This window comes from Tauraco erythrolophus, chromosome 9 (assembly GCF_009769465.1).
Source record: "Tauraco erythrolophus isolate bTauEry1 chromosome 9, bTauEry1.pri, whole genome shotgun sequence".
Lineage (NCBI taxonomy): Eukaryota > Metazoa > Chordata > Aves > Musophagiformes > Musophagidae > Tauraco > Tauraco erythrolophus.
The window spans coordinates 38,286,750-38,300,551 of NC_141473.1; the positions used below are offsets into that span (position 1 = coordinate 38,286,750).

The following is a 13,802-nucleotide window of genomic DNA, read 5'->3' on the forward strand; positions in this document are numbered from 1 at the left end:
ACCTCTCTCCCAAGAAGCCGGAGCGGTTGGTTTCTCCCTCCCACCGTGGATCCCCCTGGCCGAAGCGCGTCCCCAGCGGGACCGGGCGCCCGCATGCAGAAGAGGATGGGGGAGGCGGTGGCCCGGGTGGCCAGGAAGGTCAACGACACGGTGGAAAACAAAACGGATTCCCTGGGTAAGCCCGGCGCTCCGGCTCGGCTCCTGCTCGGGGCCCGGAGAAGGATCAGGTGTCTGGTAGCAGGGCTCTATTTTTTGCTGCCACGATTTAAAAAAAAAAAAGCTGTCAGCTCCCCTCTCTGGGTGCTGCACCCAAGGCTCCCACACCCCTGGGAAGGGAAAGACTCCCCCAAAGGCCTCCCAGCTGCCCCAAAGTTGGAGTGGGTTCTCAGCAATGGCACGTAAATCCCATGAGATACCCTAGGGATAAAAATCTCTCATCGCAAGGGATGGCAGGAGCCAGACCCTTCCCCTTGTCATCTTGTCAGATTTGTGTTTTTCCCCGATTTCCCTGTTTCTAGTTAATATCTGAGGCCCACGCATGGTTCATCAAAAGAGAGAGATGAAAGCAGCTCATTTTTATTCGTGCTGGATTCCCAGTCCCGGGGTATAAACTGGAATACACTGAGAGCCGGAGCTTCATTGCTCAGCCTCTCCATGTCCTCCCGTGCCAGACAATAAGTTGGGGAGGACCGAGCTTGCACAGCCCCTCTTATGGCTTGGAGGTGGGCATCACGAGATCAGGATACAGGCTTTCCCACCCCCTGGCATCTCCCGCGATGGGAAACACAGGAATGACTTGGAGCAAACCAGAAATGCCAATAGGTGAGAATAGCAGCCAAATCCACTGACAGGCAACAAAAAGCTATCTTTTTCCCTTCCTTGTTGCCCATCACCATGAGAAACCCAGCCAGGAAAAGCCTTGCCCCATTCCCATCCCGCTCAGGGTTCTCCATGCACCCCAATGCAGAACAGCCTCAGCATCGCTGATGGGAACGAACTATTGGTGCTTGCGTAGGTGATGGCAAAGGTCCCTGCAACAGAGAGGAGCCAGGCAGGGGACATGGGCAGCAGCACCCAGATGGGCAAATCGAGCATGAAGGGGTGGAAAACAAGATGGAAAGCATTGCTCCATCCCAGTTTGGGTGCGTTGTAAGGTGCCTGGGTCTCTCCCGGGGGCAGATCTGGCCAACTGCAAGCTGATCGCCTTCCCCGTTGGCATCTACAAAGCCATGAGAAGCGTCACTGAGGGGATCCACTGCATCTCCCTGGCAAACAACGAGCTGAAGTCCATCACCAGCCGGTTCGTCACCACCTTCAGCCAGCTGAGAGGTAAGGGACAGCCCCACGGCTTCACAAGAGCCACTTCCAAACCCCCAGGACCCAGCAAAGACACCCCCCCCCCCCCCCCCCCCCCCCCCCAGGGCTGCTGCAGATGGGTGGTCAGCACCAGAGAGGTTCCCCACCACAGTTTTTGCTCCTCTGCACTCACACCTCATTCCAAGCACTAGTTCAGACCCACAAAAGTCCATTTTTATTTACTTTTTCCACTAGTTCAGACCCCAAAAATCCATTTTTATTTACCTTTCCAGCCCTTGCAGGAAGGGAGCACTGGTTTTGCTCTCACCCACCCTCCCAAACTCATGCCCTGCCACCCCCAGGCACTTGCAGCAGCATGGCCACTGCTGAAGGGTCACTCGTCATCCTCCAGCTCCCTTCCAAGGATGGGACTGGGGATGAAGGAGGACGGGAAAGGCAGCCTGGACAGAATGGTGCATGGCAGAGATGGGGTATTCAGGCTGCAGAAGGCATGTTGAGCAAAGGAAATCAATTTTCATTTCCTAGACAGCACGGCAAGCCCTGAGGGGGAGGAAAACCAAAAATGGTCTCGTTTCTCAGCAAGGGTTTCAATCCACTAGTGAACAAATCACTCCAGTGATGAATGTGCCGGGCCTCAGCAGGGCTGTTGCAGGGGAGAGATGCCCCAGGGTTGGAGACAGCATTGCACCAGCCTGAATAAGGCAGGACCTATAAATACCAGGTATTAGCAAGGGCAGGGCGGCTTGCATGAGTATTTATAGAGCAGAAAGCCCTGTGTCACTGGAGAAGGGCACCGGCACAGCGGGATTCGGGGTGTCTGTCCCCATAACTAATGGACTTTCATAAAAGAGTCTGGCTCCCCACCCCACAGGAGCTAATTTCTTAGGGGGGAAAAAGCATCACAGACTTGAACTTGGTATAATAGATAATTTTTTTTGGCATATAAATACATTTCTTACACCACCGTTTATACCTCAAAGGGGTTCAGGCACAAAAAGGTAAAAAACTAGTATTAAGCCATGACAAATGTCCATCACTCTGACTTCACGAAGAAGTTTTGCTTATTTCTACAGCCAGGGCTTGCAAAACGCTGCATGGGTTTCATTAGGAAAAGCCCATTTTTCATTAGGAGAGCCCAAGGAAGCCAAGAAACATCCCTCCTACAAGCAGTATTCACAGCAGGCAAAAGTACAATGGCAAACCATGGAGATAAGCAAAACAAAAATCCCATTTTCAGAGGAGGAAGCTCATTTCCGGACCCAGCAGCCCACAGAGAAGAGAGGCTGCAAATTAAGCTATGCATTAATTAGCTTTCCCATCTTTTTCCCCCACTTCTCTCTTCTCTGAAACGCAGAACTCAACCTGGCAGGCAACTACCTGCACCGCCTGCCCGAGGAGGTCACCTCCCTCCTGCACCTCCGGGCCATCAACCTCTCCCGCAACAGGTTTCGGCGCTTCCCCGAACCCCTTGCTGCCGTCACCACCCTGGAGACCATTGACTTGGAAGAGAATGAGATCACAGGTGAGACGGACCTTTTTCCCCCTCACCAGAGGTGAGGATGAGCATTGTGATGCCGATCCGCATCCCTGGGCGTGGAGGGATGCTGGCTCCAAGCTCTGCTCGTGGTCCACCATCCGCTGCAGGCGCAGGTGGGCCAAGGGATGGCTTAGTGATCCAGTAAAAGCAGCATGGATTTGGCAGGGGGAAAGGCACATGAGTGCGGAGGAGGAATCAAGCCCCATTCAAGCTGCCCCATTCACCACACTGGAATATGGCTCCCACAGAGCACCAGCTGTGACTCCAAAATCACCAGATTTAATAAAAAAATATAGACACACCTGCAGGAGCTGGCTGCTCTACTCTTGGCTGACCCCAAGGATGCTGGGTTGGGATATTTGCTGCCAGGCAAAGTAAGGGCACAAGCTCACCTGGATGTTTCAAAGAGGAGCTGTAACACTACAAAATTACCTAAAAAAATGACATTAAAGGGGCGGTAAGAGCCACTCGGCCCCCCGACCCCGCAGTTGGAAGAAAATCTTTGATGCACAAAGCTGAAGTCTTTGGAGTCCCTGCAAGCCAGGCAAAAGAGGCAGCTGTTGCACGTAGATAAAAGGGGATTTATTTAAGATGGAGTTTTCAAAGAGCCCAGGCGGGAGCACCCCACAGCCCGCACGGATCCCCGGGGAGGCAAGTATCCAGTCCGCTCGCTTTTCCTGTTTTATCTGGGATGGCTTCAGCTGCTGCTAGGAAAGCTGCTCCCTGCAACATGAATTTTAGTAGCAGCATCAGCTGCTCCCTGGCCAGGCACGTAGAAACACAAGCTATTGAACATCGCTTCCGTGAGAGCCAGGGAAAGACATGGGTTTTTCCTCATCTCTTTTTTCTCTCTCCAGCCTCCTGGAGAGAGCTGTCTCACTCCTAATTCCCTCAATCGCTATTTAAGCTTAATTGGCCAACTTCAATCAGACTCAGTGCAGGAGCCAAGGTCTCCAAACTTTCTATTTCCCACTTATTTTGTGCAAGCAGGCTGCAGCAGGAAGGGAAGACAGCTTTTTGTCACATTTTTCCCCAGCTTAAATGCAGGGATGATAGGATACATCAAGGGTTGAACCCAGCTGGCTTCATCCCAGGGGAGAGGGCAACTAGAAAACGCGGCTGCCAGGCTTGGTCACCTCCTGCCAGGCTCCCCTCAGCTACTGTTATCAGACTCAGAAAAAATAATAGGATGTTAGAAATTAGCAATTCTAAGCTAAAATGTTTCAGTGACATACCTTAGTTACGAGCATGATGCTTTCTGGCTGCAGAAATGGGTAAGATCAGCCCAGTTCACACATTTTCTGGAAAGAGAAGAGGTAGAAATTAGGAAGCCAGGGGTGTCACAGCTCATTTTTACAAGGAAACAAAAGTTTGGGCAATAGCATCATTCCCAGGCACCTTCCCCAACACCTCCTGGGCTCCCATGTGCAATAGCCTCCCAGGGACCAGAGCATCCCCAGAGCTAGAGCAGTTCAAATCCTTGGAAAAGCATCTCATCCTCAGTTTCACCTTCTGGGAGCTCCCCAGGAGCTTGCAGCCAGGCTGTGGGATGAGCCTTGGCGCCAATTACATGCACATGCATTTGCATTTTTTATATATATATACACACACATTTTTACATGCTAATACAGTTTTATATATTATTTATGAGTTTGTATTTATATGCATTTTTTCCTCCCACACTAGCCTGGCACAACAGGAGAAGAAGAATTAAGGAGAACCCATCAGCTTGAATTTAACCAGCACTAATTTTAATTTTCCTCAACAGCCAAGTAGGATTTGAGCCCTTTAGCACACAGGAACATGGCAGCAGGCCACTTGTTTCACCCCAGGAGATCTTGGGCCAGGCTGTAGGAGATAGCATCTTCTCTTTTCCTCACTACCTCAAAAGTAGTGAGACAACTCACCCACCAAAACTGGCTGAAGACCATATTTTAGCAGCAGGGTCTCATGAGGAGTAACTGGCATATCCTTGGAGAAGCTGTTAAGGCACCTGAAAATTCACCCTGGTGCTGCTCTCTAGCAGCAGTACCTGCACACCTTCAGCTAGCTCAACATGGGGAAGGGGGTGTGTTTTGCTGCCTTTTATAATTTGGGACCCAGGTTGCCCCAGTTAGCCCAGTAACGAGTTGAGGACCCTGCTCCAGATAAAAGGCAAGGGGAGGCTGCTCTACAGACCATAGATGGAATATGGAGCTTGGGGAAAGGCTGTGGCTTTCTCTGTTAGCAAGTAGGTTACAAATCATAGAAATGGTTTGGGTTGGAAGGGGCCTTCAGGATCATCTAGTTCTATAGAATGGTTTGGGTTGGAAGGGGCCTTCAAGACCATCTAGTTCCATAGAATGGTTTGAGTTGGAAGGGGCCTTCAAGACCATCTAGTTCCATAGAATGGTTTGAGTTGGAAGGGGCCTTCAAGATCATCTAGTTCCAACCCCTTGCTATGGACAAGGACACCTTCCACTACACCAGGTTGCTCAAAGCCTTGTCCAGCCTGGCCTTGACCACTCAATAGTTTGGGTTTGGTGCTGCTGCTGCAGCCATGTACTGTTCCTGGTCCTGCCTGTCCTCCTCTGCTCTCTTGGTGATGCTGAAGGAGCTGATAGCAGGGCTGAGAACCAGATTAAAAGCACCTGCTGAAAGAAGGCTGAGTCACCTATCAAGGCACATTGAACTGGAGATGGTAGGTAATGTTTTCCAGTGAAAGGGAGAGAGGAATGAAAGGAGATTAATTAATGCCTGCCTGGAGTCTGTGGGCTCCGAAAGGAGACATTGAACTGCCCTTTTTATCTCAAGGAGCTCTTAACCCTAGAGTGTAATTAGGTATGTATTAATGTCACTGCTTTTAACTCCTTCCCTGCTAATTAGAGTGATATCAAATTAGCATTTTCAGCTCCCAAGTCTGTAGGGGTTTCTGGTGCCTGAAGCTTCAGTTTCTTGTTCCCTTATTCCTTGATTAACAGTTTAATCATTGAGACAGCAAGGGGGGGATGCTGGAGACTGTGACCAAGGCTGGGCAGGTCGCTGCTGGGGGCAACTGGTGCTCATTTTCTCCTCCTGAGCATCAGAGACCTGCTCTTAATTTGGGATAATGGCATGGAAAATGCATCTTCCTCAACAGCTGCAGAGGAGCTGGTGAGTAGGCTTGGAGGAGGCTGGCAGGAGCTGGTGGCCACCGAAGGATGCGGGTAATGCCGAAACGTGACTGAGAAGCAGCTCCCCTGAGCTGAGTGGGGTCCTTCCCCCCTTTCAATCTGCAGCCGTACGTGGCTGCGAGACCTTCGGGGCTGTTAATGTTCATTACCCAGTGCCTCAGCAAACCCTTTCATCTGAAGGAGCTGGGTTTTTTACTCCCTTATTATCCTATTCTGATCGGAGAAAATTACTGTTTGCTTTAATTACAAAAGAGCCTTTTTTCCTCTTTTTTTTCTTAACTGCTGAAGCCAGCATGAATAATTCAGGCTCAAACACCAGTGTCTTATCTACTGGGGAGCTGGCAAGTGATGCTTTGGGTTGCTTATAGAGGAGTTGGTGGCACGGCCATATATCTATAGGCTGCACCACGTGCCCTGCCTGTTGTTTCATGCTGAGGGTGAGTCACTGCTCCTTACCTGGAATTAAGCTGCAGAGCTGGGCTGTTCCCACCCTGGGCAAGGTTTGCTTCCTAAAAAGACTTTTCTTGATTCACTAAATTTAAGCAAAGTGGGGGTTTATCACTCTGCATAGCCTTAGAAGATCATTAACCAGGAAAATCTATCAAAAAAAATATTGATTTTTATGCAGCAAGGGGAAAAATAAAAAAGCAAAATGATAGAGGAGGAGTGGTGGTGAACAAATCCACCATAACGAAGAGGTACACAAAAAAAAAATCCATGTGGAGCTCAGCCTGATGAGACGTGCTGCTAAGAAATGTGTATTACAGAGAACAGCACCGTTCTCTGGAGGGGAAAGAAAAAAGCCATTGAGGTGTTTGAGTCTTTTTCCAGCATAAAAGAAGTTTCATGGTTTAAAAATTGTGTAATCACTTGCCCAGCTCTAATTGCAACACCACGATTCTCCTCCGAGCACTGGCAGAAGAAATCAGAGCTGTGGATATAAAAGGCTCTCGTCATTTCGGTGGCCAAGTTAAGAAGAAACTGTTGTTGGTAAACTCAGGCAGGTGGGCTTTTCGAGCCCAAAATACGGTGATTTGTAACAAAAAAGCTAAATCTCTCATCTTTTAGTGATCTTAACGGTTCGGTTTTTGTACTGGTCTTGTTCCTCTGCTCTCAGTGGATTCACGTTGGGACCATCCATGAGACCTGCACCTTTTTTGAATGTAAAAAGCGTTTCCTTTAGAAACTTTTTAGAAAGGAAAACACCTGAATTCACGGAAATTGCAAAATTGGAGAGTGCTCGGGAATGGCTGAGAGCCATTTTGCAGCCTGTCCAGCAAGGGCAAAGAGCACGAGCTCTCCTGTTACCCTGGAATAATGTTCTTGGGCATTGCAACACTGGTAATAAAATAAGGGAATAAGTCTTTGAAAACCAGTTTAACACCCCAGCAGGGTTGTGTTTTTGTAGGACTGGGAGAACTGGAGGGCAATATCTACATTTAAAATCCTGGTGTTTGCACCTGGCCAAGTCATTTGCTTGAGTAATGACAGAATTTAATATTTTATTACGTTTCTGGTTCGATAAAAGCCTGGAGACCGGTGGTTTTCTGCCCCTTCTGCTCCAAATTCCCTGGCACGGGACGGATGCTCACCTCGGTGCTCTCTTTTGCAGAGGTGCCGGTGGAGAAACTGGCCTCCATGGCATCGCTGCGGAGCCTCAACCTGCGGGAGAACCCCGTCGGCCCCGAGGCTCGGCTGCTCGTCCGGCCCCTCGTCCCCTTCGACCTGCTGCTGTCACCGGAGGAGCCCGTCCCCCAACCATGAGGGGGTCTCGGGGTGCCCGTGCGGAGCCGGGCGAGCTCTCCCGAGGGCTGACCGCTTGCGAGAGCAGTTTGGCTGAGGTCGGTCCCTGCTACGCCGCTGTTTCTATCCCAAACCCGCAGTGAGGCAGCCAGTCCTTTTTCTTTTTTTTTAATTTTCTCCATTAATAAAAAGCAAGCAGCCGGGCTCCTCCGCAAAGGGATGACTCTGCCAGCTCCTGAGCTGGGGAATCTCCTGCTTTGTGTTTTGCCAAGCGCTTGGGGAGGAAGTGGAGCTGGGATGTGTGAGGTTTGGGTAAAACTGGGGGAGTTGGATGCTCGGCTGCATCCATCCTGCCTGCCCGGTGATAGGTAACACCTGCTGCCCTGGTCCAGGGCTGGGAGGGTGAGGGACATCCCTGTGGCTGTAAGGGCTCTCCCTTGAATTGCTGACATGGCCACGTGCCAAATGCCTGATTAAATGTTTTCCTGTTACATGTGGTTGTGGGTTTTTTTGTATTTGCTAAATTTGTGAGTTATGGGTTGTCTTCTCCTAAAGAAGCCCCTTTGCAGATCCCCATGGATGCTTGCTGCAGCTCACGCTGACACCTCCAGCTGGATTCTCCCCAAACCTGAGCAGTATTTCTCTGGATTTTCCCAGAGAAATTATTTTTTTTTTCCCAAGGAGATTTTTTTTTTTTACCCCACGGTTTTTCACTGCGGAACTCAAAGCAACCCAGTGTCAGTGCGTCCCCGCGTGCTGCTCACCCTATGGGTGTCCCCAGAAGCGTGCACCCACCTCCTGGGTGCTGGGGGTCTTCAAGATGCGCTGCTTTCTCTCCGAGGAAGAAATGGGCTGCGGGGCTCAGGATACGGCCCAGGGAGAGCAGCTCCTTGGTGGCAGGGAGGCCACTGCCAGCCACGCTCGTGTCCCTTAGGAGCTGCAAAGACACTCTGGGGAGAAATGGCAGGTATTTGTCTCAAAATGCCGTGTTTAAATGTCTCCCATGTTTGCTCCTTCGTGTTGTTAAGGGACAAACGCCTCCCAATGGTGTGGGCTGGCCGGGGGCAGCCAGGAATGGTTAATCCTGGAAATATTGGACTTCTCGACTTGCCAAAGCCGAACTTTGGTAAAAGACCGTGGTAAGAGAAGGGGGGTTGTTGCCGTTGGTGCTGATGGAGGAGCTGGAGTCAAGCGGAGCAGCTTCGGGCCAGGACGAGCATCCCTAAGGACCATCCCACTTTTCCCCCACGCGTGGGTAATTTACACGGGGTGGAGGACGGGGGTCCTCCCTACTCGTGTTGGGGTCCCCAGCGTGCTTTCCCCCCCACTCCAGGACAGGCAGGAGCACCGCTGGGGACACCGGCCACCAGCTTGGAGGTGGCAATGGGGACACAGACCCTGACCCTCCCCACGGACCAGACCCACTCCGGCTCTCTCCTTGCCTCCCGTGGGCTGCCCCCCACCCCTGTCTCAGGCGTGGGGAGGGGGTGATGCGTGCGGGTACCCTGGTATCCATGGTGATGGGAGGTTGTCCCTGTCCCCCTACCCCCCGCCGCCCCCCCCTCCCCGCTGCAGCCTGCGAGCAGCCGCAACCAGCGCGGCAGCACCGGCACCGCGGTACAGCACCGGGGCTCAGCTCCGGGCAGGGGAGACCGGGGGAGACAGGGACAAAGTCCCCCCCTCCCACCTCCCCCGGTGCAGACCTCCCCCTGCTTGCATGCCGCTGATGCAGCCCCCGGAGCCGGGCCGGGCCGGCGGAGGTGAGTACTGAGCCCTGATTTCTTTGATTTTCTCCCAAAAAAAGGTGTCCAGCCCCTCCCATCCTCCCCAGACCTCTATTCCACCAGCCCAGCCTTTCCCTACCGCGCTTTCCCACAGCCAGGCGGGTGGTCCATTGTCCTCGTCCCCCATCCCCTTGTCACCACGTCCGAGATGTCAGCGCCGAACGGAAGATGCCTCCATCCATCCGGCACCGACCCGGGTGCTCAGCAGCCCCTCATATCTCCTTTCCTCGCTTTTGGAACCGTCTGCCATCCCTCATCCCTAGGACACCCACCGCCCGCTAATGCCGCGAGGCATGGCAGCCCAAAAAGATAAAGTCAGGCAAAGTTTCGGGCTTAATATTGCAGGTTTCGGGCAATCTCGTTACAGTCTTCGCTGTGGTACCTGCTAACGATGCTGGCTGGTGCCGGCCCCACCAGCCCTGCCAGCTTCCTCGCCTCTCGCACGAGCTCCGTCTGCCGTGCCTGTGGACCTCCCCAGCGGCTTTCCGAAACCCCGCTGGAAACGTGTTTGGCCAAATTCTGTGCCCAGAACAAGGGTATAGAGACTGACCAGGGCCTTCCCTTTGGGGAAGCCGGTGGTCCCGGCAGCTGGGAAAAGCATCTTGGCTGGCAAGCTGAGCATGGCACAGGGATGGGGGGACGAAACGGCCGCCCACCATGCAGCAGCTTTGCAGTGCTTTCGCAGAGTGGGGCTGACCTTAAAGCCAAAATATGCCTTTTCTCATCTTAAAATTCCAGCCTGGGTTTAGCTGGAGTAAGTCCCGTCATCGCTGCAGGCAGCTCCCACGTCCCTGACTGCGTAGAGCTGGGGGCACCCCAGAGTGGGTGCTGCACAGCCCCGCTCCCCCTTGGCAGCGACAAAATGCCATCCTCCCCTGCTCCGTCAGAAGCTCTCAGGGTCCCAGATAATAATCATAATTATGTATAATTATCAATTAATATGTAAGCGGAGGGCAGGGTCTCCTCTGCCCCAACCCATCTCCCTCGGGTACCGCGGCTTTGCCGGGGAGAAGATTTTAGGAGATCTCAAATTGCAAACCTCAAGCACAAGGAGAAGCAGGAGCAGGTACCTGGGAGCAGGGATGATCTCAGGGTGCCGTGCCGGGGACCGCACGGACACGGCTCCCACGCAGCCGGTGTCCGGGTATGGATTTCTCTTCCTTGCATCAGCTCTAAAAAAATCTCGGAAGAACAGGAGGTCTTCTGGGCTGCTTTAGTTCCTCGTCAGAATAACGACATAAAATAAGGATGGTGTAGAATAAGAATGACATAAAATAATAATTCTATAAAATAGTAATGACACAAAATAAGAATTATATAAAATAAGAATGACACAGAATAATAATGGCATAAATAATAAGGATTATATAAAATAATAATGATGACATAAAATAATGATGATATAAAATGATAATTATGAGATAAAATAATAATTCAGGTGCTGCATAGCCCAATGCAGCTGGGCTGGGTAACCCAACAAGGAGGAGACTTGTTGGGGTATACCAAGGTGATCCCAGCAGGACACATCCTGGCCAGGCTGGGCACTGGTATAAATACAAAAACCCACCTCCGAGGGCATTGAGAACCGAAGGGAATAACGGCTTTATCCTCTTCCAGCCTCATTTTCCTGCTTTCCCTTCCCTAGGCCCTTCCAACGGCAGCTGGCCCAACTCCACCGCAAGCGAGAGCCACCTCCTGAGGGAGAACTACACCTTCTCGGCGTACTACCAGCACTCCTCCCCCGTGGCTGCCATGTTCATCCTGGCCTACACCTTCATCTTCCTCATGTGCATGATCGGCAACATCCTGGTGTGCTTCATCGTGATGAAGAACCGCCAGATGCGGACGGTCACCAACATGTTCATCCTCAACTTGGCCATCAGTGACCTGCTGGTGGGCATCTTCTGCATGCCCACTACCTTGGTGGACAACCTCATCACGGGTGAGCAGGGCAGCGGAGGGGAGAGAAACCGGTGGGGAACATCACCTACCTTCTGCCCCCCACACGAGGCCACCCCATGGGTGATTTTTTGGTTGAGGATGAGGAGGGCAGGTGGTGGCCAGTCAACCACATCTGATGAAAGGTATCATTTCACTTAAAGCTACTATTTTAGGGGGAAAAGTCCTTTTTTTTTTTGGAGGTTTTGAACATTTTTGGAAAAATAAGTATGACCTTAACACTGCATTTACATATTTATTTAAAGTTCAGCCATTCTCCACCAAGTAACACCGAAAAAACCCTCTTCTCGCATTGATCTTCTCCCATGCTGGCTCAGGTCTGCCTGTTGACCTTTCCAAAGATAAAAGGTGACGTTGGCACTGCTGGCAGAGTGTAGCTGCGGCGTGGGGCAGAGTCTCTATTTATTTATTTATTATGGGAGGCAATTTATTTATGGCCAACACCGTAGCACTGGGGTCAAGAAACAAGACGAAAGCCTTTCTGGTTGAGGATCCCAAGGTCGGTCCCCGTGATAACACCTCAAGCCCTACTTAAGGGTAGGAGAAATGACAACCACGGTGCTCCTTGAGTTTCTAAGAAGTGTAATATGCATCTTTTTCACCAATTCCAGGGGTTTTCTCCAAGCATCTGTACTGCTAAAGGCCATCTCTGGATGAGCCAAAAATGCAGGCCCTCCCCTTAGGAGCAGGATTTAGCATCCCCCCACCGACAAGGTGGATGGGGACATCTAGACAGAGCTGCCTATGGACCTGGCTGAGTCAAAGGCACCTATAGCCTCCACGGTGTCCCCTCGCAGGTTGGCCCTTTGACAACGCCACATGCAAAATGAGCGGCTTGGTGCAGGGCATGTCCGTCTCCGCCTCTGTTTTCACACTGGTGGCCATCGCCGTGGAGAGGTATGTCGGTGTTGGGGGGCACGGGGGTGGAGCTTCCCCTCAGTGTGTTCAGATGTCCCATGCAGTTTTCCATCATGGGAAACCCCCTGCAGGCATCACGAGCGTAACCCATCTCTCTAGGAGGACCACAAAGCTGTCCACGGGGCATCCCAGCAAGGTGTCCTTCCCCACCTTTGGCTGAAAACACCAAAGCTGGAGAGATCCCAACCTATCTCTGCCACCAAAAGCCATATGTAAAGAGCAACCCACCTTACCTTCTCTTCCCACCCGTGAGTCCTGGCCACTCTCCTTCCTCAGGCACCACCAGGTGCCCAAAGCCACCACTGGCTGCCCCTCCCGCAGGTTTCGCTGCATCGTCCACCCCTTCCGGCAGAAGCTGACGCTGAGGAAAGCCCTGGTGACCATCGCCATCATCTGGGTGCTGGCCCTGCTCATCATGTGCCCCGCTGCCATCACCCTGACCGTTACTAGGGAGGAGCACCACTTCATGGTGGATGCCTACAATAACTCCTATCCCCTTTACTCCTGTTGGGAGGCCTGGCCTGAGACAGGGATGAGGAGGATCTACACCACCGTCCTCTTCTCCCACATTTACGTGGCCCCCCTCGCCCTCATCGTTGTCATGTACACCCGCATTGCCTTCAAGCTCTTCAAGTCAGCGGCACCTGACCGTGGCCAAGGGGAGCCAGAGGGGAGGAGGGTGTCCCGGAGGAAGGCCAAGGTCATCAACATGCTCATCATTGTTGCCCTCTTCTTCACCCTCTCCTGGCTGCCCCTCTGGACACTGATGCTGCTGATGGACTACGGGCAGCTGAGCGAGGGCCAGCTCCGCCTGGTCACTGTCTACGTCTTCCCCTTTGCCCACTGGTTGGCCTTCTTCAACAGCAGCGCCAACCCCATCATCTACGGCTACTTCAACGAGAACTTCCGACGGGGCTTCCAGGAGGCCTTCAGGGCCCCCTTCTGCTCGCCCCACCGCCATCGCCACCGCAGGCCCTACGTCCCCAGGAGTCACAGCTGTGGGATCCTCTTCGGCACCCGCAACCGCGTCTTCGCACAGGCGCAGGCCAGCGACTCGCCACCTGCTTCCGAATCAGGGCCGCTGGCACCTCGCCGTACCAGCGTCCCTGCGTGGGATGGCTGAGCAGCCATGGCCACCGGGCACCTCTGGACCAAGGGCTTGCAGGGTGGGGAGTGGGGGTTCGCCACATCGTGGGCCGTGAGTCACCAAAATAAAGGTGCGTCCTGCTGATGCCATGTCCCTGCTTCAGCTCCTCCACTTCCCTCAGCAGTGCCATCCTGGATAAGGGGCAGAGGGAGGCCACCAGCTGAGCCCCCAGCACCACGGGTCCCTGTACCCTGCCAGCACCCCATTTACCCAGCCCCAGCCAGGGCATGTGGCTGGGGAGCATG

The 13,802-nt window shown here is 52.6% G+C and overlaps 2 protein-coding genes across 2 annotated transcripts; both read left to right on the forward strand.

Moving 5' to 3' along the window:
* The first annotated feature begins 24 nt into the window (after positions 1-24).
* Positions 25-7,770, forward strand: LRRC20 (leucine rich repeat containing 20). The gene is made up of 5 exons (XM_086616200.1): positions 25-175; positions 1,180-1,329; positions 2,672-2,839; positions 4,687-4,701; positions 7,619-7,770. Exons 1-5 carry the CDS (start codon positions 94-96, stop codon positions 7,768-7,770), a joined length of 567 nt encoding a protein of 188 aa, XP_086472326.1. The 5' UTR covers positions 25-93.
* A 1,687-nt stretch (positions 7,771-9,457) lies between these two features.
* NPFFR1 (neuropeptide FF receptor 1) lies at positions 9,458-13,533 on the forward strand. The gene is made up of 4 exons (XM_086616734.1): positions 9,458-9,509; positions 11,179-11,475; positions 12,290-12,389; positions 12,732-13,533. The coding sequence occupies exons 1-4, from the start codon at positions 9,467-9,469 to the stop codon at positions 13,531-13,533; spliced, it is 1,242 nt and encodes a 413-aa protein (XP_086472860.1). The 5' UTR covers positions 9,458-9,466.
* The last annotated feature ends 269 nt before the right edge of the window (positions 13,534-13,802 follow it).

Excerpts from the sequence above, each read along its gene's own strand:
- LRRC20 (XM_086616200.1), top strand. The coding sequence starts at position 94 with ATGCAGAAGAGGATGGGGGAGGCGGTGGCCCGGGTGGCCAGGAAGGTC. Across the intron at positions 176-1,179 it reads AAACAAAACGGATTCCCTGG|ATCTGGCCAACTGCAAGCTG; the intron begins GTAAGCCCGGCG and ends TCCCGGGGGCAG. Across the intron at positions 1,330-2,671 it reads CACCTTCAGCCAGCTGAGAG|AACTCAACCTGGCAGGCAAC; the intron begins GTAAGGGACAGC and ends TCTGAAACGCAG.
- NPFFR1 (XM_086616734.1), top strand. The coding sequence starts at position 9,467 with ATGCCGCTGATGCAGCCCCCGGAGCCGGGCCGGGCCGGCGGAG. Across the intron at positions 9,510-11,178 it reads GCCGGGCCGGGCCGGCGGAG|GCCCTTCCAACGGCAGCTGG; the intron begins GTGAGTACTGAG and ends TCCCTTCCCTAG. Across the intron at positions 12,390-12,731 it reads GTGGCCATCGCCGTGGAGAG|GTTTCGCTGCATCGTCCACC; the intron begins GTATGTCGGTGT and ends CCCCTCCCGCAG.